Below are 23,631 nucleotides of genomic sequence, written 5' to 3'. Positions count from 1 at the left end.
TTTCTTTTTTGAGTTGGAGTCTCACTCTGTCGTCCAGGCTGGAGTGCAGTGGCACACTCCTGGCCACCGCAGCATTGTTCTGCTGGGTTCAGGTGATCCTTCTGCTTAGTCTTCCAAGTACTTAGAACCACAGGTGTGCGCTACCACGCCCGGCTAGTTTTTGATTTATTGTAGAGACGAGGTCTCGCCAAGTTGCCCAGGCGGGTCTCAAACCCATGGGCTCAGGCAATCCACTCGCCTTGGCCTCCCAAAGCGTTGGGATTACAGGCTGAGCCACCGAGCCCGGCCATCTGTTACTTCTAAAAATGATTTTGTTTCTCCGTTAAAAAGGCTTCATTTCTGGGACTTGGAACAATCTTTCCATGATCTGCAAATTTGACTGAAAAATAAGATAAAATAAAATGGTGTCTCTGGAAGGTAGAATTTAACCCCAAACCTTTGATTTGAGTTTTTCGAAAGGAATTTTCGACAGCAATAGGCTAAGGAGAAATAACTGCCTAAACAGAAAAGGTTGAGTCGAGTTTCAAGCAAATTCCGATTTGAGTCAGGTCAGTGGATCAATGACTGTAAAAGGCCACTTCAAATTCTGCCTGCTTATGGTGTACGCTGCTTAAACATAGGAGGGAAGTGGAACCTGAGATAGAATTCGATTATTGTAGCATTAGAAGTTTTCTTATTTGTGATAACCTTTGCATTTATTTTCTAAAATCCTCTGGGAGCAACTTCTTATGTCTGACCTATCCATAGACAGGTTTACTGGCTTCAGCAGGGAATGAATTCTAGTAATTTGCTCATTTAACTAGAATATAAAGTTGCACTGTGGCAGTGTTTTAAATCACAAAGGAGTTACAGAGACTCATAAAAGGGTACACACTTTTGGGGAAAGGTCCTCAGAGATTAAGGAAGACTCCTTCGACTTAATTCTTCCCTCACTCTCTTCTAGTTCTTTTTTATTTTTAATTCTTTGAGTTGGAGTCTCACTGTCACCCAGGCTGGAGTGCAGTGGCACGATCACGGCTCATCACAGCCTTGACTTCCTGGGCTCAGGCAATCCTTCCACTTCAGCCTCTCGAGCAGCTGGGTCTAGAGGTGTGTACCACCAGGCCTGGCTAATTTTTTGACTTTTTATAGAAATGAGGTCTCACTATGTTGCTGAGGCTGGTTTTGAACTCCTGGGCTCAAGCAATCCTCCTGCCTTGGCCTCCCAAAGTTCGTGAGCCACTGTGCCTGGCTTCTTAGTCCTTCTTAAGAACAAAATAGGCTGGGCGCAGTGGCTCAAGCCTGTAATCCCAGTACTTTGGGAGGTTGAGGCGAGAGGACTGCCTGAGCTTGGGGGTTTGAGATCAGCCTGGGCAATGTGGTGAAACCTCGTCTCGACAATAAATCAAAAAATAAACCAGGAGTGGTAGCGCATACCTGTGGTTCCAGCTACTTGGAAGGCTGAGGCGGAAGGATCGCCTGACCCCAGCAGGTTGATGCTGGGGTGGCCGTGAGCATGCCACTGCACTCCAGCCTGGGTGACAGAGTGAGACTCAACTCAAAAAAAAGAAAAAAGAAAACAATATAAAATGTCTAGCAACCTTTGTAGGATTCATTTTTCCCTATATTTCCCATGACAAATGTATTTGAACCTTCTAAAAACTTGGTAGATAAACACCAGGCGACCAAACAAAGATGCCGGGGATGATGAAACCATCTCTGCTCCAGCAGAGGCCAGGCTGAGGCAGGATCAGGATAGATACTTCTCTCTCTGCCTTGTTGCTGTGTCCTACTCTGATGTGGAGAGTCGCTTGGGGCAGCTTCTATCAGCATGCTGCGTTTTCATCAGAATTTTAATCCATTATCACTTTTTCAATGAGTAGAGTTTTCCTCATAATTCAAAAGACACACCGAGCATCTGAATCATCATCACACATGTGAAGTGTTGAAGGTTGGTCATTCTCCATGATACAAATGGTTGCTTCCTTGGCATTTGATACAAAAGGACACACGTAAGACTTACTTAACACAGTAAGATGAAACCGAGTCTCTCTTCCCATTTCCTCCTTCTGGAATATCAACCTAGTAAAGACAAAATCAGGATAACAACTGTATTTTTTCAGATACATTTTAAAGATAAATTTAAGGTTAAAGATAAATTAGGAAATGCATGGCTGAAACCAACCAGCTTGGCGAGGTGTTACACTGATTACGTGGAAACACAGGTGCTAAATGGTAAGAGACACTGAATTTGTATTTTGAAAAAATGCATAACTTGGCCGAGCACAGTGGCTTAAGCCTGTAATCCCAGCACTTTGGGAGGCTAAGATGAGAGGATTGCCTGAGCCCACGGGTTAGAGAATGGCTTGGACAACTTGGCAAGACTGTATCTCTATAATAAATAAAAAAATTAGCCAGGCATGGTAGCGTGCACCTGTAGTTCCAGCTACTTGGAAGGCTGAGGTGGAAGGATCGCCGGAGCCCAGCAGGTTGATGCTGGGGTGGCCAAGAGCGTGCCACTGCACTCCAGCCTGGGCGATGGAGTGAGTCCAACTCAAAAAAAAAGAAAAAAAAAAGAAAAAATGTAAACTATTGATGTAGCCTTCCTCAAGTGGCCAATCAGTCCTTTCCCTATCTTCAACTGGAATAAGCACATGAGTGTCATTCTACTCCTGTGTTTTCTCTATCCCAAGTTCTCCAAGTTAAAAGCTGCAGCTGAGAAGGACTTCAGATAGAAACCAGGCAACAGGCAGGCATGCTGCCAGGCATCAGTCCCCTACACCCACTCCAGGTGTCGGAGGATTCTGCAATGCTTCCCTGACCCCAGAATAAAACATTTCCATCAAAATTGTAGATTCTCTCCATATTGGTAACTCTGGAACACTTTCCCCTTCGGTGTGAATGAAGAAGGAAGAGAGGAATTCGTATTTAGTGAGCATCTACTAAGTGGCAAGCACATTGCAGAATACCTAGTTTGCGGAGCTTGATAAAGCTGGGATGTAATAAAATAGTTGACCATAATGCATGTAGACAGACACTACTTAAGGATTTGAGGTTTATATTAAATAAATCAGTGTCCTTCTTGTTGAGTTCTAAAGGTTGGAAGCTTTAAGACAATTTTTAAACCTGTGGGCTTAGAAATAACACTTATACCAATAATGTACAGACTTGGTGTGATGGATTTCAGAGTGTAATTGTGCTTTTTAAAGTGCTGCTACATTGGGTGGAAGAAAAATGAGGACGAGTGCTAAAACTAACATTATTCTTAATATTAATTTAGAGAATGTGGTTGAATTTCTCCAAAGAATCAGAACACATATACACTGGACAATTTTTAAGACCTACATTTTACAATCCACGAGACTCAAACTCATTCCTATTTGAAAAAGATAGATTTTCTGTTTAGACTCGTTTTCTAAATGTCTAGTATAATGGAAAATTATTTGCTTTTTCCCCTCCAAATAAGCTGTGAATGCCGAGCTCTTTAAGCTAGCTTTATTGATGTTTCACAGGATCAATAAGTTACATGAGGGACTGAGTCATCTCATCCTCTTCCTATTGATATAAATGTCTGAGGGGTGGTCTGAGCTCATCTCTGTGTTTCACAGCCAGCTGGGCTTAGCGTGTAAAGCTCCCACACACGGGTGCTTTCACAAGTCAGGCCGTGAGAGCGTGTAAGTTTCTGATTTTTTTTTTTTTGGAGTCAGGGTCTCACTGTCACCCAGGCTGGAGTGCAGCAGTACAATCATGGCTCACCACAGCCTTGACCTTCTGGGCTCAAGTGATCCTCCTGCATTATAGCCTTCCAAGTGGCTGGGACTACAGGTACATGCCACCACATCTAGCTAAGTTTTTGATTTTTTTGAAGAGTAAAGGTCTCGCTATATTGCCTGGGCTGGTCTTGAATTCCTGGCTTCAAGTGATCCTCCCACCTTGACCTCCCAAATTTCTGGGATCACAGGCATGAACCACTGTGTCTGGCTAAATTCTGATGCTTTAATACAATGTTTCCGATCAGATTAGAAATTATTATATGAGAAACCATTAGTGACCCACTGTCTCCAATAAAAATATTTTAATATTCCTAAGTTGATTTTTTAAAAAGATGGAGATAAATGGGAATGGAAAAGATGAAAGAAAGCCAAAACAAAAGGCACTCCAAGCAGTGCCATGACCTCAGAGAACATCTCTACAGGATAATCTCTACAGCATCTTTCAATCTTTGTTTACTAAATGTCTCAAAGAATTAACATATATCCTTAAGTGTTTAACAACACTCCAAGAACAGCCAATTCCCCAGTTGGCTTGTGATAGTCTTTCACTTAGGATTTTAGACAGCATTTAGGCATTAAGTTCTAATGCCCTATAATCTAATAATAATGAACCATTACCCAGTTGAACAAATCTTATTTTTGAATTTTCCAAGTGCCAAATGAATCAGTAGATGAGAAAGAACTAGCACCCAAGAATCTAGGTTTCTGGTTATTTTTTCCAATTTACAAGTCGCATCGAACCCACATGTGACCATTTATAAATCACTGCCCACTTACAATGACTTTGACGTAATTGGCAGGAAATATGCCAATCTGGTTTCCACAATTTCCTCTGTACCAATCTGCATCTATCTTTTCCAGAAGATAAACAATTTCTCCAGAAGTGAGCTTCAGATCATCAGCTTGCTCTGCAATGTACAATTATGGTTATGGATGATGAATTATCCCAGTTGCAGATTTGATTGGAGCACAAAGTAGCATTTTGTTCTGTCTACTGAGGCAGTTATGTTCTACTGATTCTGAGAACAGATTATACTAATCACATGGGCTTTTAAAAAATATTATTGCTTTTTTGGATATTGTTATGAACACCCTTTTAAAAGACCATATTGGACATTCCTATCATGCAGTGTTCCGGCCAGTGATTCCTATTGTGCCAATATTAACCCCTTGCTGAATACAGTCTAAACAATGAGAGGGTTGTATAGACATGGTATAGTATTCTTATGGCTCTCAATCATGCTTAAAAATTATTCCAATTGCAAATATTAACTAAGGGAGTACTACAGCTCTTTTAGCAAGTAAATTTACCCACACTAAAATAAAAATCAGTCTACCAAATGGATTTAAAAAAAGATTATAAATAAATCAGGAGTTTATTTGTAGTCTTAGATATGAAGGGTATATAAAAATTGATTACAAAAATATTTGTATTTTGTTTTCATAGGTATGCAGCAGCTGAGACAACTCTTCAAACTAAAGTACTTCACTTACCAAGTTAGAATTAGCTTCATTACAACTGTTTTGAAAGTGTTTTTTGAAAGTACTCACTATTTTGAAAGTGTTAAAAAGTCTGCAACTGGTAGGTGCTTTGCTATTGCTCTCCCACTCAGGGAATTTCAAAGGGAAGGATATGTAACTAAGCGTTCCAGAATGGCTGTGTGTATCGACCCTTCCTAAAGGTGCTGTGCTGGGAAGATGACCTCTCCAATTCAGGACTTTATAGGCAAAGACCATAAAGAAGGATGTCCTTGAGAGGTTACCCCAGGGGGGATGCCGTGCCCTTGATCTTATGGCTCTATCACTTTATTTATTTACTTTAGGGTTGTGGGGTACAAGTGAGGATTTCCTACATAAGTAAGTTGCATGCAGGTGAAGTTTGGGTTTCTAGCTGGCCACCTCTCCCCCGACAGTGGACCAGGTGTGTTGCCACATGCTGCCCCTCCGTCCTCTCCCCCTCCCTCCTTCCCCTAGCAGTGTCTACTGATCTCACCCTTGTGCTCATGTGACCAGAAATCAGGGCCCTCTTATGAGTGAGAACATGTGGTGTTCAGTTCTTTGTTTCCGTGATAGTTCACTTAGTATAAGGGTTTCCAGCTGCATCCATGATGCTGCGAAGGCCATGATTTTGTACTTCTTTATGGCTGCATAATAGTCCATCATTTTACCACTTTGTTATTTATGTCCTTACCCGCTGGAAAATCATGAAGAACGACAGCATGCGGAGTACTACCATCAACAGGCTTCCAAGTGTGGCCTGGACCCTTAGGGGAGAAAGCAGGGCAGTAACGAAGCGTGCAGGATTGAGGGTGGATTTATTATTCACTCTAAGATCATTTTTTTCTCTTTAGAGTCCTATTATGAGTACAAGATGCAAATTATACAATTGAGTCAAACAATGGAATCACTGCCAAGTTGAAAAAGAATGTGTCCTTGCCAAAGGAGGAGGGAAGTAACTCCCAATTAAAATATCCCCAGCAGGTTTTGGTTTTGTATTTATTTATTTTTTTGAGTTAGAGTCTCACTCTGTCGCCCAGGCTGGAGTGCAGTGGCATGCTCACGGCCACCCTGGCACCGACTGCTGGGTTCCAGCGATCTTTCCACTTCAGCCTTCCAAGTAGCCGGAACTACAGGCACGTGCTACCATGCCCAGCTAATTTTTAAAACTTATTGTAGAGACAAGGTCTTGGCAAGTTGCCTGGGCTGGTCTTGAACCCTCAGGCTCAGGCAATTCATTTGCCTCAGCCTCCCAAGGTGCTGGGATTACAGGCTGAGCCACCAACCCCAGCCTATTTTTGTATTATTAAACTGAGAGAAGTAACACAAAAGGAAACTGCTTAACTTTGTGTCTTTTAAATAGTACCTATCCTACCCCGAAATAGTGATTTTTAGCCTCCCTTTCCCTTTCAAGGGAAGCTTTTTCCTTACACTGTGATCAGGACCTTCACAGCAGAGCTTCAAGGGGGTAGGGAAAGAAGAAAGTTCTGCAATTGATGCTCTTGCCTCTTGTAATGAAAGGAGCTAATAACGTTCCACAAAAGTCTAATTCACAAAGAGTGAAATCCATTGCATCTATTACCATTTAGCTAAATGCATCCTCTAATCTGAAAGCAACGCTACCACCCATGTCTAGTCTGTGTTTTGTATTTTATCTGAATGGCTTATTCAACAGTAATTCTACATAAATTAGCAAAATGAATCTAATATTCTCGACCCCTCTAGCCAATTGCATGTGTTAGCTGGAGGAGAGGGTGATGTGGAAGAGTGACCTTTTCTCACTGACAAGCAGTTGTTACTATTAATTTCTTTCTATGAAGAGACAGGCTTACCCATCATCATCCTCATCATCATCATCAAATCGGACTGAAGGGGGTTACTTGGAGTTACATCTTAAAACTCCTCTACATTGGCAAAGCTGGGAAATAAACAAAGGTGGATTTCTGTGCCCTCTTGTTACTTCATGTCCTTCAGTCCCTTCGGGACATCTAGACTCAGCTAGGCTTCTGCTCTTTCCTGACCCTGAGGCTCTGAGTTGACCAGACTGCACTGTGAGTGATGGTTAACTTTCTCTGTTCAACCCTGCAGTACCTTTGCTTGGATCTTTTCTGAATTCCACCTGCTCTTCCAACCAAAATGTACCCGCAGAAACAAACTGTATTCTCTCAAGTTAGGTAAACTGAAATATAAGTTAAGACAGTTCACAGCTCATGCAGCACACTGTATGAGCTTACCAAGGCAACATTCACATTTTCTCATGGACTGTTCAATGCTTCTCCCTAAAATAAATGAGCAAAATGGAAATTTCCAGAATTGTGGAAAGGAAATTATGAGATATTTTAGGGGTGGAGTGACTTTTAAAAATTATTATACTATAATAAAAGGATTGGCAGTAGCGGGAAACTGTAGGGGGGCGAGGGGGGCAGAGAGACGGGATTGGCAGCAGTGAGAATCTGCTTGGGGAAGGGGGCACATCTTATCAACAAGGGTACCTGCATAATGAATATTTGTATACCTAACCCTGAATTGTACCTCACATCTTTAAAGTAAAAAAATTAAAAGTTAAAATAAAATAAAAAATAAAACAAAAAATTTGGAAGAACTAAAAATAAAAATAATTATTAGTCTAGGTATGGTGGCTCACGCCTGTGTCCCAGCACTTTGAGAGACTGAGGTGAAAGGATTCCTTGAGCCCAGGAGTCTGAGACCAGCATGGGCAGCATACTGAGACTTCGTCTCTACAAAAAAATTAAAAAATTAGTCGGGTATGGTGGCGTACACCTGTAGTCTCAGTTACTGGAGAGGTTGAGGCAGAAGGATCACCTGAGCCCAGAAGTTGGAGTTGTGGTGAGCCATGATTGTGCCACTGCACTCCAGCCAGGATGATAGACTGAGACTCCAACTCAAAAAAAAAAAAAGAAAAAGAAAAAAATTATTATTTACATAATCTATTATGTGTGTATATGATTATGATTTTTTTCTGATTTACATCTGAGGGAAAGAAGGAATGACTGGTCAATACAAGGTGTTAGGCTAGATGTCTGTTTGGAAAAAAATGATTTCAGAGACCAACCCTACACCAAACAAGCGTCTCAAAATGGACCAAAGATCTAAACACAACCATGTCTGGAAGGGAGGGGTAATGACTTGCACCTCCCACTGACACGGTTTTCCTTCTCTGTCTTCCATGTACAGAAATCTGCTCATTGACCTGGCCTGCAAGGTGAAGGGCAAGAGGACAGGTGAGACAGGGGACCCACAAGCCATCAGTGCAATTCCCACCACACCACCGCGATGGCTACCAGAAGGGTCCACCTAAGACCGTTCGAAGGTCTCTAAGATGACCGTAAATACTAATACAAATGGCTTTATAATACAAGGAATAGGTAATATTTACCGTTCATTCATTGTGTGCTACTCACTGTGTTAAACACTTTATATGTATTAGCTCACTTAATTTGTTAAACATCTTTTTTTTGAGTAGGAGTCTCACTCTGCTGTCCAGGTTGGAGTGCAATGGCATGCTCATGGCCACCACCGCCTCGACCTGCTGGGCTCAGGTGATCCTTCTGCCTCAGCCTTCCAAGTAGCTGGAATCACAGATGCACGCCACCACTCCCAGCTAATTTTTTTAATTTATTGTAGAGACGAGGTCTCACCAATTTGCCCAAGCTGGTCTTGAACCCTTGAGCTCAGGCAATCCTCTCACCTCTGACTCTCAAAGTGTGAGATTACAGCCGTGAGCCACCATGCCCGGCCTATTAAACCTCTTTGAGATACAATTTACATACAATAAAAATGCACTTGTATAAGCATACATGGTTTTAGTATATGCATAGAATTGTACAGCTGTCACTACAATCTAAGTTTAGAACATTTGTATCACCCCAAAGAGAAACCTCTTACCCATCCGACGTCACTCCCCATTCCCTACCCCATTGCCTGGCAACTGCTAATCTACTTTCTGTGTCTGTGGATTTACTGATTCTGGACTTTTCTACAAATGGAATCATACAATATGTCAACTCTCAAGACAGTTCTGTGAGGAGTTGTACTTATTTCACACATCAGAACATGAAGGTTAGAGGTTAAAGAACTGCCCCAGGAGGTAGAAGGGAACTGAACTCCAGCTCCCTGAGACCCAGGTCTGGGCTCTCAATCACGCCCTGGGCAACAACCTCCCATGGTCTGTGGGACTCCATCACAACTGGTAATGCTCGATATTTTCTGTTTACCAAGTCAGGGGAAAGTATGACACATTCTTAGAGATATGTACCTTCAAACAAGGCTTTCACACAGGTAAGTTTTATTTTCTAAACTATACTGACAGCCATGAGCCCAGAACCCTAAAGGAGGGTTAATTTCATTATCACCCACAGTTGGCCAATGAAGGCCAATCTCTGTGAGGCCATGGGACAAGAAGAGAAGGTGATGATTTTGGACTGTTACAAAAGAATAACTTCCAATTTTTTTTAGCTTTTATTTTTCACAAAGCAAAGCTTTCTGGCAGTTTAACTCCCACTGTTGCCCTTGGTGTGTTCTGAAAGAGGAAAGACAGCTATGACAGATGGATAATGCTGTAGGAAAACAGAGAAAATGAGTAATAGAACTTCCCCCGTGTGAAATAAAGTAACAATTTTCATATGCCAGCTACAACTAGCTTAACGCATATGTTCTCTGCTCTCCAAGATACCAATTTTTAGTTTCTTAGTAAACTTCAAAAGATAAACTGCCTTCTAAGAAGAAAAAGTTGGACTAGATTATGAAAACTAGGACGCATGGCAAACCAAACACTTGGGTTGAATAATTGGTGGGTATTATTTTTCATATTTACTGCAATAGCTAACAGATAGTGAAATTTTAACTGGATAACTTAAGCTGTTTTATAAGTATACCTCAGACCAGGCACAGTGGCTAATCACCCCAGCAATCCCAGCACTTTGGGAGGCTGAGATGGGAGAATCGCTTGAGTCCAGGCGTCTGAGACCAGCCTAGGCAACATAGTGAGACCCTGTCTCTATCCAAAAAAAAAAAAAACCCAGGTGTGATGGTATGCCTGCAGTCCCAGCTACTCGGGAGGCTGAGGCAGAAGGGTCACCTGAGCCCAGGAGGTTGAGGCTGCAGTGAGCCATGATTGTGCCACTGCACTCCAGCCTGATGGACAGAGTAAGACCCTAAGTTAAAAAAAAAAATTTCTCTCCAAATCGTTCAACAGAAGTTTATTTGCAAAGCAAATAACTTTCAGTAATCACAGGTCCCATAAATTTGTTAGGTCTCAATTGTAACTTGAGGTTGTCAGATTACAATTTTTTATCAGCTTATAATCAGAGAAATGAAGTTTACATTAAGCTTTAAGCTTTTTTTTTTGGCGTAGTCTCACTCTGTTACCCAGGCTGGAGTGCAGTGGCACAATCATGGCTCACTGCAGCCTCAACCTCCTGGGCTCAGGTGATCCTTCTGCCTAAGCCTTCCAAGTAGCAGGAACTACAGGTGTGCGCTACCATGCCCGACTAATTTTTTGATTTATTGTAGAGACGAGGTCTCGCTACGCTTGCCAGGCTGGTCGCGAACCCCTGGGCTCAGGCAATCCTCTCGCCTCAGCCTCCCAAAGTGCTGGGATTACAGGTTTGAGCCACCACACCTGGCCAAGCTTAAATCTTAAAGGGAACTGCATTTTAATGTCAGACTTTCATTCTGCTCAGAAATGATTCTCTGGCACTTTGGTAAATATGTTTACATTATTTAAAAAACAAACAGCTCTCACAGTGGAAAATTAATGACTGGAGTATTCTGCTAGCTGTAAGTCTGCGCATTAGGAAGAAGGCAAAACACACGGTCGTCACTGTGTGTGAAATGATTAGTACGGTGGTGGCAAGTCTCTTAGAAGTCATTTATTCTAAAATTGGAATAAATGCTACTGTCATTTTTACTCTGGTTAAAATAGACGTGCTAATAAGAACTTGAAGATGAGACGTGATGAAAGTTCTATGAAATGCACTGTGTGTGATCTGACTCTGTGCAGTATGAGTAACTCACGTCTGGTCTGCTTCTAGGACGGTCATCAAGTGGAGTGACGATCTTCATCTGAGAGAGGTGAACTCTGCCAGTCTCTCCTCCCTTTTGGCATTCCAAGTAATTATCTTCTGCTTGCCTCAGCATCACGAGGACGTCTCCATGCTGTAAGGCACAACACCACTCTGAAGCAAGTATTGCTTAATAAAACATGATGACTTTTTTTCACATTTTAATCTTTGGAGCCCAAAGCACTTAATCATGTATAATAGCAGTAACAGAGGCCAGTTGCTTTCTCCATCAGGCAGTAAAGAAGGAGCTCTGCTTTACCTTACAAGCGAGTTCTCCGGGGTTCTGGGAGACAACATCTTCACTGGCAATTCCATGAGGCACAGACAGCTTGAATGTAAACCAATAAAAGGATTATTCACAATCAAATAGCCTCCTCCAGAGTTGCGAATCATTTAGGTATTTGGCATGTGTGTGCCTTCGTGCAACTTCTACAGAAGTGAAACTCCATCTGGCTTCTTCGGCGTGTTGATCTAACGGGGCCGCCATTTCTCATGGAGACTAAAAGCTCTTGGGAGTTGGAGCTGAGTCCACAGGTCCACAAGGGCTGGATGTGGCCCAAAGTTCTCTCTAACAACCATAACCAGGAAGCTCCATTCTATAGGGCAAGGTCCACCCAGACTCATGGGGTCTGAAGGATAATACTTAGCATCTGACCTCACAGTCTGTCAAGGCACTTCTTTCTGTTTGTTTGTTTTGAGTTGGAGTCTCATTGTGTTGCCCAGGCTGGAGTGTAGTGGCATGATCACGGCTCACCGCAGCCTCGACCTCCTGGACTTAGGTGATCCTTCTGCCTTAGCCTCCCAAGTAGCTGGAACTACAGGCATGTACCACCAAGCCTGGCTAAATTTTTTAATCTTTTGTAGAGTCAGGTTCTCACTATGTTGCCCAGGCTGGTCTTGAACTGGACTCAAGCAATCCTCCTGCCTTGGTCTCCCAAACTGCTGGGATTACAGGTGTGAGAAACCATGCCCAGCCAAGGCACATCTATGATTCAGGGTTGTCACAATGGAGGCCTTCTGAAGGCTGAAAGGTGGTGGATACCCTTTGTGTACTGTCTGTTTGACTGCCTCTACTTACCTGGAATCTCTTCCCCTCCTAAGGTTTCTCTGATACCAAGGTCTACTTAAGTCCCTTGAGGAACCCAGTCACTTCCTGGTCCTTAGCCCTGTCTGAGCTTAGAATGGTTTTTACAACTGCATCCCACCTTGGCCCTGGCTTGATATATTTTGGCTGGTGAGTGCAGATCAGAGGGTCTGTACAATACATAAGGCATGTTCGGGCAATGAAATCACACAAGCTCACTTCCAGAATGGGGTAGGAGGCTGCCTGGGTCCTTGGATCACTTGGGAACAAAGATGTTGAGTGCAAGGATGGGGCCCCATAAGGCTAGGTTTGGTGCCACTTCCCAGCATCTCTGTCAGAGTCCTGAGGCTCCAATGTACCCAGATTCCTGCCTAGCAATTCAGTGGTAGGGTAGCCACCGACAAAATGAGTATTTAAGGAATTATTTTGTAACAAGAATACTGCTCTAAATATACCATCATTTGGAATATGCTGAGTTTTAAAAATGCTTTATTGACATTATACAACTATGCTAAGAACCGTAAGTGGGCCAGCCTCAGTGGCTCAGTGGGCCAGCCTCAGTGGCTCCCACAGTACTCATCCCAGTACTTTGGGAGGCCGAGGCAAGTGGATTGCCTGAGTCCGCGGGATCGAGACCAGCCCAGGCAACTTGGCAAGACCTTGTCTCTATTAAAAAAAAAAAAAAAAAAAAAAAAAAAAGCCGGACATGGTAGCACGCGCCTGTAGTTCTGGCTACTTGCAAGACTGAGGCAGAAGGATCACCGGAGTCCAGTGGGTTGTCATTGGGGTGGCTGTGAACATGCTATTGCACTCCAGCCTGGGCGACGGAGTGAGACTCCCAACTCAAAACAAAACAAAACAAAAAAAGAACCATAAGTGAAATCTGGTTCTCCTGAGTAAGGACTCTTAGCATCCTAGCATAAAATGGCCAAAGCAAGCAGAGGCTACAACTAGAAATACTATTTTCATAGTATGGTCTAATGGTTAGGGGCACGGGTTCAGAGCCAGATAATCTGTTTTCAAGTCCCACTCAAACCATTAACTGGCTTTGTGACCCCAGCATGTTATTTAATCTCTGTCTTATTTTCCTCATTTGTACAATAGCTCCCTCACAAGGTTGGCATTAGGAACAAATGAGTTATTTAATATATATCAAATGCTTCGAACAGTGTCTGCCTCGCAATTAGCACCCAATACACATCAGCTACTGTTTTTATTTATTTATTAAGTAATCTATTCCAAAGAACACTCTTGGGCTTTAGCAATTAATATTTCATCAGTTTAAATGAATATGAATATACCATCTCCTTTACTGTTTATACCCTTCTCTAAGGAGGATTTCTATTTCATTTATTAATTATCTCAATTATTGATAAAAACTTTTAACTGGTAACTGTTAAGTGGATCATGATAATCAGGCTCACAAAAAGGGGTAACTGAGGGAAAAAACCATCCATCTTAATAAAATTTTACTCAGTGTGCAAAGTAGCTAAAAGATATAAACGATATCAAGATATAAACTATAAGTCAGGTGTGGTGCCATGTGCCTGTAGTCCCAGCTACTTGGGAGGCTGAAGAGGAAGAATTGCTTGAACCCAGGAGGTCGAGGTTGCAGTGAGCCATGATTGTGCTACCACACTCCAGCCTGAGTGATAGAGTGAGACCCTGACTCAAAAAAAGAAGAAAAAGAGACCTAGGTTTTATTATGACTTTCTTTCTTTCTCTCTTTCTTTTTTGAGTTGGTGTCTCACTCCGTTGCCCAGGTTAGAGTGCAGTGGCACGCTCACAACCACCCCAGCGTCAACTTGCTGGGCTCCAGCAATCCTTCGCCTCAGCCTTCCAAGTAGTCCAAAGTACAGGTGTGCGCTACTGTGTACGGCTCATTTTTGATTTATTGTAGAGATGAGGTCTCACCAAGTTGCCTGGTGTTGGTCTCAAACCTGTGGGCACAGGCAATCCACTTGCCTCAGCCTCCCAAAGTGCTGGGATTACAGCCTGAGCCACTGAGTGCGGCCTAGTATGGCTTTCTTATAGCACTCTGAGAGCCAAGGGACACTTCTTCCTTTGTTTCATCATCTTTTTTCCAAGGAATAATGGATCTTATATACCAGGGGTGCCAAAAAAAATGTATACACATTTAAGAGATATCATCTATGCATTACTTTTAGTTTGCCATAATTGGAAGTGTCTGGACACTGATGGGAACCACTCTGAGCGCTTCAAACGTGACTTGCTCTCATCTTTTGCTATCTGTGTGTATTGAAAATTACAATTTTAGTAATTTTTTTCTTTTCTTAAAATGTATACTTTTTTTGGCCACAAACATCGTTAAAAGCTAAATTTACCATGTATTTACTGTAGAGAGGGTGTCCTGGTTTGGGACGAGGGGGTAGCACCGGGTCTTGAGTTTTAAAGACTTGACTCTTGGCTTTCGGGAGTCCGGATGCCAAGTTACTTTGTTTTTTCTGAAGAGCCATCTCAGAAGAGGATCGATCAAAAGGCAGTTTTTTACTTGATGCTCTGGTTGCAGAAAGCTTGGGGGGAGGTGGCCTCTCAGGAGGGGCCTTGGGAGGAGGTGGCCGGATTGCTGTGGTCTTTCCATTGGCAGGTCTGAAAGTCAGTGCAGAGCCACAAGTCAGGGTTTATATCAGTGTCAGATTCTGTTCTGTCCTTTCTTACATATATATGCATGCGCGTGCGCGCGCACAAACACACACTCACACACACAGCTTTCCGCCCGCGGAATACAATTTATGGAAACATGCAGGGTATGCTATTTTTGAGCCAACAGTTGCTGCATTAAACATCATATTATTAGAGGAAATGTCATGATGTTCCAGCCTCCTTTTATCTGGCGCTAGAGATTCATTAGTTCAAAACAAACAAGCACTTGCTATTATGAGCCCCCCCAAGGCCCCATTTGCTCTTAAACACATCATGACTATGTCAGGAAATGAAAGCACTTTCCACCAAAGGCAGAGAGGAAACGCTTATAATAAGACATCAGGTATATGTGCTGGGGTCTCATACATGATTAGAAAAGAAACATCAAAATCCCCTAATATTCATATTATAGGAGTTACTATTAAAACCCTAATTTAGATTAATATAAAGAAAGCTAGTTCTGAAAATGGGATAGGACAACCATTACTTTGAAAGCCTTTCCTTAATCCCTGTGACAGAAATAATTTCCAATATAGTAATGTCTTCGGATAGCGTTATGGCCCTTTGTTCAGACAGCTCTGAGCAAAGGAGACAGGTCACCTTGAGTTCACAAACCCTGTCCGCTTTGGAAATGCCCCAAACCAGTCCTGCCTCTCTGAACTGGGAGGGTGTTTGTGTGCATGTGTGTATTCCAGAGGTGGAGTTGTTTTAGGTTCATAAAAGAGTGTTGTTCCTTTGTCTGAGGGAAAGTAATAGTGATCCAATTTGTGCTCTATGAGTTTTTGGGCTGGGTCAAAAGGAAAAAAAGGAGCAGAGAGTCCCACAGCCTGCAGTCAGAGCAGATGGTAACCTAGGGTTGGCAGCCTGGGTGAATTATTGAGAGTATTATATTTCTCTAAGGACAAAAATACCAGTCTTGGTTGTAGAAAAGAGAGCTAGGTCTTTGAGCCCTTCGTTTTTTTCTAACTTTTCCCACACTTACTTACCTTGGTGGCAACCTTGGGGGTCCTCGCACAAAACCTCCAGCGTGACCAGTGTGGCTGGACCCCTGCAAGTATCAGAGAAGGCTTTTTAGTTAAGGCTGATCGGAAACAAGAGCTTATCAAGAGGAATTCTGGACAACTTTTTGGCTGGATCTGTAAGTAGAAAGGTAGTCAAGCTATAAAAAGTATCTTAAAAAAGCTTTCAGACTTCAACAATATCATCTCGCTCCTCCCTAAATTACCCATGTCCTAAGACAAGGGAAAACACTGGGAGAAAGAAAACAAGGGGCCACGGTCTGACTATTTGTACTGTGTGGATTCATGAGATGGGAAGAGACCATGTAAGCAGGCACCAGAGGGAATTCTAAAATAGATGGTCTTTATTCATCCTGTGATCACATGTAAGAAATGTACTGTTCCTATCTTCCAACACCTAGTAAAAGAGGGGGTTATTAGTTTGTTTTACCCTGCACGGGTAGATTTTACCTCATCACTGGATGGTTTCACTGTTTTGCAGTGGGTTTTGCACTAGAAGAGGGCAGGAACATTAAGGAAGCTTAAGGGCTGGTCTGAAAGGCATGTGATGAGGAACAGTGAAGGCCAAGAAAGAAGAATGTCTGGATCGTTACAGCAGAGGGAGTGGGTGGGTTGAAAGGAATTGTGGGAAAGAAGGAAAGAGTAAAGGGGAATAATGTAGGGGAAGAAAAAAAAGAGACAGGTGCAGTTGGGATGTGTGATCCTAACAGTAGTTGAGAGAAATTGAAAGTGTGGCAATTAATAGGAAGATTTCTGTAGGGGAAGGGAGTCAAGCTGTTCTGTTTAAATAGGTTTTCTGAACATGTTCTAGCCCAAGGATGGAGGAATAAATATAATACATGAGAATATTTTCAGATCTTCTGTTACTGGGAAGTTAAATGATCTTAACGTCTGTTTTTTTGGGAAAAGTCCTCACTAAATTCTTCTGATTCTGATATGTCTCTTCTTTTTGCCTTTTCCACTTTCTAAATCCCCAATTCTGACACCCAGGAAGTCATATTTCTTCAAAATTTCATAAGGGAAAAAAATGCTAGCCCTTTACAATTACGTTGCCTTTTTTCGTAAAGGAGGTTTTACAGCTTGTGAATCTTTGGGCTGCTTCAGACTGCTTTCTTCCTTTTTATCTTAAAGATGAGCTAAAACTCACCTTTTTGATTTTTACTTCATACTGAATATTTACAACTCCTCCTTAAATACCAAATGATTAATGGCCAATAACCATGATCATTTGAACATGTTTCAATGTTTTAAAATCCCATTTAAAAAAACAAATTAAGCTTGCCCTTAAAACTTGGTTTCACTAATGAGTTCAGTTAATGAAGTGAGGCAAGTCACAGGCTCATAAACCCAGCAATATTCCAGAGAATAATCCATGCCTTGTAAATACACTGCTGTCTGTATTTCTTCCTGACAAATATTACTAGGATGTTTGAAAAACACATTTATTTCTTTGGTCACCTTTAAAATTAAAACACACAAACTTTAGCAGGGAGAAACTTTTATTGTATTTTCTCAAAATTATAATTGTGACAAATCTTAATAATTAAGAGAAATTAGAAAAAATATAGAAGCATAAATTTGACATGGAAAGGTATAGAAGACATACTGTACTAAGTACATAGTATATGATCCTAATTTGGGGCCAAATGTTACATATAATTTTCCCTGGATGGTGATATTTTTATGGGAAACCTTAAAGATTTTTTATAACTTCTCAACTGTCTACAGTGAGCAAATCTTAAATCGGAAAAAAAATAGTAGTGTATTCAAATTCCTCAGGGATGTCAGGCACATCCTGAAAGGCACTGCTGTATCTGACATACTTCAAATACTGAGAAGAGGCGATGGTTCCTGCCTTAGTGTGGGCTCAAGTCTGTACCCAGCCTCTGCCGGTAGTCTTTGGAGAGCTATTGATCAGGGAGTTCCTCCTTTTAGTATTCGACGCACAACCTGAAGCCTCTCCTCATCTGCTTTTTGGTAGTTTTTTTCTAGTTCTGCCATCCCTGAACTTTGGCTTTTAATGTGTTTGGGTAAGCATTTTAATTCCCAGTGAAATTGGTTTTCCTGCTTGGATCGTCTCTGCAGAGTCTACCTTTGTGTTCATCTGCATTGGAATTAGATTCCAATTTCAAAACAATTCCCTAGTTTTTTGATTCATTTTAAAAAAACCAGATATTTCTCCCAGGACCACACTCTTGACCATTAGTTACCGAGCAGCCTCCATGGATGCTTCTTTTTTTTCTTTCTTCAAGATTTGGAACCACGACTTGTGTCCTGAATTCAGAATCAGCCTTTGTCTCCTTCCACTATCAAAAGTGCCCGTTCTCATCAGCCAGCTCTAGCTTGACTTCACATACATACCATGCAGCGTCTCCTGACTCCTGGGCTGATCAGAAGCCTCCTTGGGGAACACTGTGGAAGGCTTGTTTTCTGATGGTGGGCAGCAGAACATACAGAGGTATCTGCTTTTGTTGACAGAATGGCTCCAGTGGCTCCTGATGTTCCCCACCCCAAAGTTCCTCAATGTTTAGGTAAAGAAAGTGAGGTTTGGAAGATGCCACCATCTTTTTTTTTGTAGAGATGTGGTCTCGCCAAGTTGCCCAGGTTGGTCTTGAACCCCTGGACTCAGGCAATTCTCTCACCTTGGCCTCCCAAAGTGCTGGGATTATAGGTGTAAGCCACTGCACCTGCCTATATTGTACAATTAAAAAAATTTTTTTTTAATTTTAAAGATGTGGGGTACAATTCAGGGTTAAGTATACAAATGTTCATTATGTTGATAAGGTGTGCCTCCCCTCCGGCCAGCAGAATCCCACTACTGCCAATCTCACCTCCCTGGCCCCCCTGGTAATTTCCCACTACTGACAATACTTTTTACAATAATTATTCAAGGTCCACTTATGAGTGAGAACATGAGATACTCAGTTCTTTGTTTCTGTGATAGATCACTCAGTATTATAGACTCTAAGTTCATACAAGTTAATGTGAAGTTCATAATTTTGTTCTTCTTTATGGCTGCGTAATATTCCATCATGTAAATGGACCACATTTTTTTTTATCCAGTCCTCTTTTCGATGGGCAGCATGGTTGGTTCCATGTTTTTGCTATTGTGGACAATGCTCTAATAAACATGCATGTGCAGGTATCTTTTTCATAGAGTGATTTGAGTTCCTCTGGGTATACTCCTAGTAGGGGGATTGCAGGATCCCACGGAAGGTTGATTTTTAGACCTTTTAGGAATTGTCAAACTGTTTTCCACAGAGGTTGTACTAGTTTACACTCCCACCAACAGTGTAGAAATGTTCCCTTTTTCCCTGCATCCTCTCCAGCATCTGTTGTTCTCTGAGTTATTGATGATGGCCATCCTGACTAGAGTTACGTGTGGTTTTAGTTTGCATTTCTTTGATGACTAGTGAGGCTGAGCATTTTTTCTTGTATCTGTTGGCTGCTCGTATGTCTTCTTTTCAGACGTGCCTATTCATATTTTTTGCCCACTTTGTAATGGGCTGTTTTTTTTTTCTTTTCAGTTCCTTGTAGATCCTAGATGTTAGGCCTTTGTCAGATATATAGTTGGATGCTGCCATCTTATCCTGAGATAGAGCAAGACCCCCAGCACTGATGGCAGGAGAAGTGCTACAGGGTTTTGTCCTGTGACTCGGTGAAGAGAGAGAGTTGGTAAAGACCATGCCTGTCCTCATGGGTCACTACACGGGTACAATATTCTTTCTAGAGACCCTCATTCATACTTTTAAGTCTTCATGTCCTTTGGTCTAAAATTCACTCAGTAATTGTAATTCTCAAACAAAAGGAAATCTTTAGGCAGAGATTTGACTCTTAGGCCCTAGAAATCTGTACATGTAACTTCAGACAAATAATAGAACTTGAGGTAAGTTCCCTCACCTCTTCTTCCTTCAGACTTGGTGGGTCTATTATGGCATGCACTTATTACAGCATGGTACAGAATGCTCCGACTCCCTTTGTAAACAGTGCAGGACAGGACTTTTCCTCATGTTGTTCATGTGAAGTACGAACACAATTATGAACATTTCCAGATGGTTTGGTTTATTCTAACTTCCTTTTCCTGTTTTTCTAAACTGTGGGAGTTGCTTGTGGAGTGATGAGCACTACACATAATAATACCTAAAATTTCAATACAGCATTATAGCTTATAAAGCCCATTCCATCACTTAATGATGATATGTTACTTACTCATCACCCTCTCCCTCCCTTTTATCACTTTGTCAGAGTAGAAGCCAGTAACCTTCTCAAGCAACTTTTTCTCTGTGGAAATTTGGGATTTTCCTGTTTAACAATAGTATGTCAGAGCCCTGTTATCCTCTTTTGGGCTTTCTTGGCCTAGTTTTAATAACAATTTTCTGCCAAGCACTTTGAAAATGCAAGTGATCCCTAAATTTTAATTCCTTCTTCAGGAAAATATCACTAACTTGATACTGGTTAATTTAATGTAGTGTCCCCTTCAAAGAAATTTATCCTCACCAGATGATAAGGTGAGTTTGCTTGAATAATAAGCACAGTTAATTCACAATGTAAAATTATTATGAAATTTGAACTGAAAATTTGGTTTAGAGACATTTAGAATGGGTTTCTCCTAACACAAACCTTAAAGATCATCTACTATATAGAAATTTTTAAAAAATGTATGAGGGTGATCTTATATTTAGAAAAACCTAAAGATGACCAAAAAACTCTTAGAACTGATACATGAATTCAGTAAAGTTGTTGATACAGAATTAATACACATATCAACAGCCAACTGATTTTTTTACAAAGGTGCCAAGACCACTCACTGGGGAAAGGACAGTCTCTTCAACAAATGGTGCTGGCAAAACTAGACATTCATATACAGAAGAGTGAAACTAGACCCCCACCTCTCACCCTATTAAAAATCAACTCAAGGCAACCCCTTAGGGTCCCCTCCCACTGTGGGAGCTTTTCTGTCCTCTCAATAAATCCTACTTTCTAAAAAAAAAAAAAATCAACTCAAAATAGAACAAAGACTTAAACATGAGACGCGAAACAATAAAACTACTAGAAGAAAACACAAAACAAATGCTTCAGGACAGTGGTCTGGGAAGAGATTTTACAAATAAGACCTCAAAAGCACAGGCAACAAAAGCAAGGGACAAACAGGATTATATCAAACTAAAAACCCTCTGCACAACAAAGGAAACAACTGACAGAATAAAAAGACAGTCTACAGAACGGGAAAAAATATTTGCAAACTGCTCATTTGATGGGATTAATATCCCAAATATACAAGGAACTCAAACATCTCAACAGCAAACAAACAATCCAATTAAAAAATGAGCAAATGATCTGAACAGACATTTCTCAAAAGAAGTCATACAAATGGCCAAAAAATACATGAAAAAATGCTCAGTATCATTAATCATCAGAGAAATGCAAACCAAAACTGCAATGAGGTATCATCTAACCCCAGTTAGGATGACTATTCCCAAAGAGACAAAAAATAACAAATGCTGGCGAGGATGTGGCGAAAGGAGAATCTTATATACTGTTGGTGGGAATGTAAACTAGTACAGACACTATGGAGAACAGTATGAAGGGTCCTCCAAAAACTATAAATGGAACCGCCATTTGACTCAGCAACCCCACAAACTGGGAATTTATCCAAAGGAAAGAAAATCAGTATATGGAAGAGACATCTGCACTCCCATGCTTACTGCAGCACTATTCACAATAGCCAAGATATGGAATCAACCTAGGTGTCCATCAACAGGGGAACGATAAAGAAAATCAGTATATATACATCATGAAATACTATTCAGTCATAAAAAAAGAATAAAATCCTGTCATATGTGGCAACATAGATGAAACTGGAAGACATTATGTTACGTGAAATAAGCTAGGAACAGAAAGTTAAACCCTACATGTTCTTACTCCTAATTGGAAACTAAAAAAAGTTGTTCTCGTAGAAATAAAAAGTAGACCAGAAGATACTAGAGGATGGGAAAGGTAGAAGAAAGGGAGGGATGGGGAGAGATTTGTTGATGGACATGAAATTACTAGGAGAATAAGTTCTAGTGTTCTCTGTATCATTGTAGGATTAACTATGAACTATAGTTAATGACAGTATATTATGTAGTTCCAAAGAACTAGAAGCTCTGTTTAGTTCAGACTTAGTTTAAAAAGCTTGAAAAATTATTTAATCAAATAGCCAGAAGGAGAATATTAAATACTCCCAATGCAAAGAAATGATAAATATCTGAGGTGACAGATATGCCAGTTATCCTCATCTGATCACTATACATTAAATATATCAAAATATAACTAAGTACTCTATGAATATGTACAATTATTATTTGTAAATCTAAAGAAATGAAAAAACTGGGCACGGTGGTTCAGCATTTTGACTGTTGTGAGTCATGATCGTGCCATGAGCCTAAATAAACAAACAAAAATAATCAGGAGCTTTCTCCTGTTGGGGCTTCTCATAAAGCCCTCTGAAAGCCTTTGTCTTTTTCTTAAACTATTCCTCTGATTCCTTGTTGTGTCTGTTTCCCCAATAAATCATAAAGGCTGGAGAACAGGAAAAAAAAGTATGAGGGATGGTATTAAGGTTGAAATTTTTAAAAAATGTCTCTCTGTCTCTCTCTGTCTCTCTCTCTCTCTCTCTCTCTCTCTCTCTCTCTCTCTCTCTCTATATATATATATATATATATATATATATATAGTGCTTTACTTGTTAATATGGCGATCAAAGAATTTTTTGTACTTTTTTTTTTAAAGCAGGATTTATTGAGAGGACAGAAAAGTACCCACAGTTGGAGGGGACCCAAAAGGGTTGCCCAGCACTATTTTAAATAAAAAATTTTAAATTTAAGATTAAAAAATTCTTATAGTAATTATCTTCAAATTATGTCACTATTTTTTTTTTTTTTTTTTTTTGAGTTAGGGTCTCACTCTGCCACCCAGGCTGGAGTACAGTGGCATGATCACGGCTTACCGCAGCCTCGACCTTCTGGACTCAGGTGATCCTTCCACCTCAGCCTCCTGAGTAGCTAGGACTTTAGGTGTATACTACCACACCCGTCTAATTTTTAAGGTTTTTTTTGTAGAGATGACGTCTGGCTCTATTGCCAAGGTTGGTCTCAAACTCCTGGGTGCAAACAATCCTCCTGCCTCCCAAAGTGTTGAGATTACAGGTAGTATGAGTCGCTGTGCCTGGCCACCAACTGGGCATTTTAAATTAAAACTGACAATTTCACTAAATGTATTTCTACAAATATTAAAGATTTTGAAATTTTTAATAGACTCTTCATTATTAGTTTCATTTAAAAGACAATGCCATTACACTGGTATAGGATAAATTCTTTTTTCTTTTTTTTTGAGTTGGAGTCTCAGCCGGGCTCAGTGGCTCAGCCTGTAATCCCGCGCCTTTGGGAGGCTGAGGTGAGTGGATTGCCTGAGCCTGCGGGTTTGAGATCCGCCTGGGCAGGCGAGACCTCATCTCTACAATAAATCAAAAAATCAGCCGGGCATGGTAGCGC

The 23,631-nt window shown here is 41.1% G+C and overlaps 1 protein-coding gene across 1 annotated transcript in view; it reads right to left on the bottom strand.

Annotated features, from left to right (window-relative positions):
- SH3D19 (SH3 domain containing 19) overlaps positions 1–23,631 on the bottom strand; it is a 66,851-nt gene that overhangs the window by 13,795 nt on the left and 29,425 nt on the right. The window contains exons 9-15 of the mRNA XM_021708220.1: positions 16,067–16,128; positions 14,762–15,026; positions 11,592–11,660; positions 11,286–11,426; positions 5,944–6,016; positions 4,530–4,660; positions 2,003–2,061 (exon numbers count right to left, since the gene is read on the bottom strand). Coding sequence (XP_021563895.1) covers positions 2,003–2,061; positions 4,530–4,660; positions 5,944–6,016; positions 11,286–11,426; positions 11,592–11,660; positions 14,762–15,026; positions 16,067–16,128 — 800 coding nt within the window. The remainder of the gene's footprint in view (positions 1–2,002; positions 2,062–4,529; positions 4,661–5,943; positions 6,017–11,285; positions 11,427–11,591; positions 11,661–14,761; positions 15,027–16,066; positions 16,129–23,631) is intronic.

This window comes from Carlito syrichta, unplaced genomic scaffold (genome assembly GCF_000164805.1).
Source record: "Carlito syrichta isolate Samal-C Ts95f unplaced genomic scaffold, Tarsius_syrichta-2.0.1 Scaffold135588, whole genome shotgun sequence".
In the NCBI taxonomy this organism is placed as follows: domain Eukaryota; kingdom Metazoa; phylum Chordata; class Mammalia; order Primates; family Tarsiidae; genus Carlito; species Carlito syrichta.
Note: the sequence above shows the minus strand (reverse complement) of the source record. Positions and strands in the feature narration are given on the sequence as shown.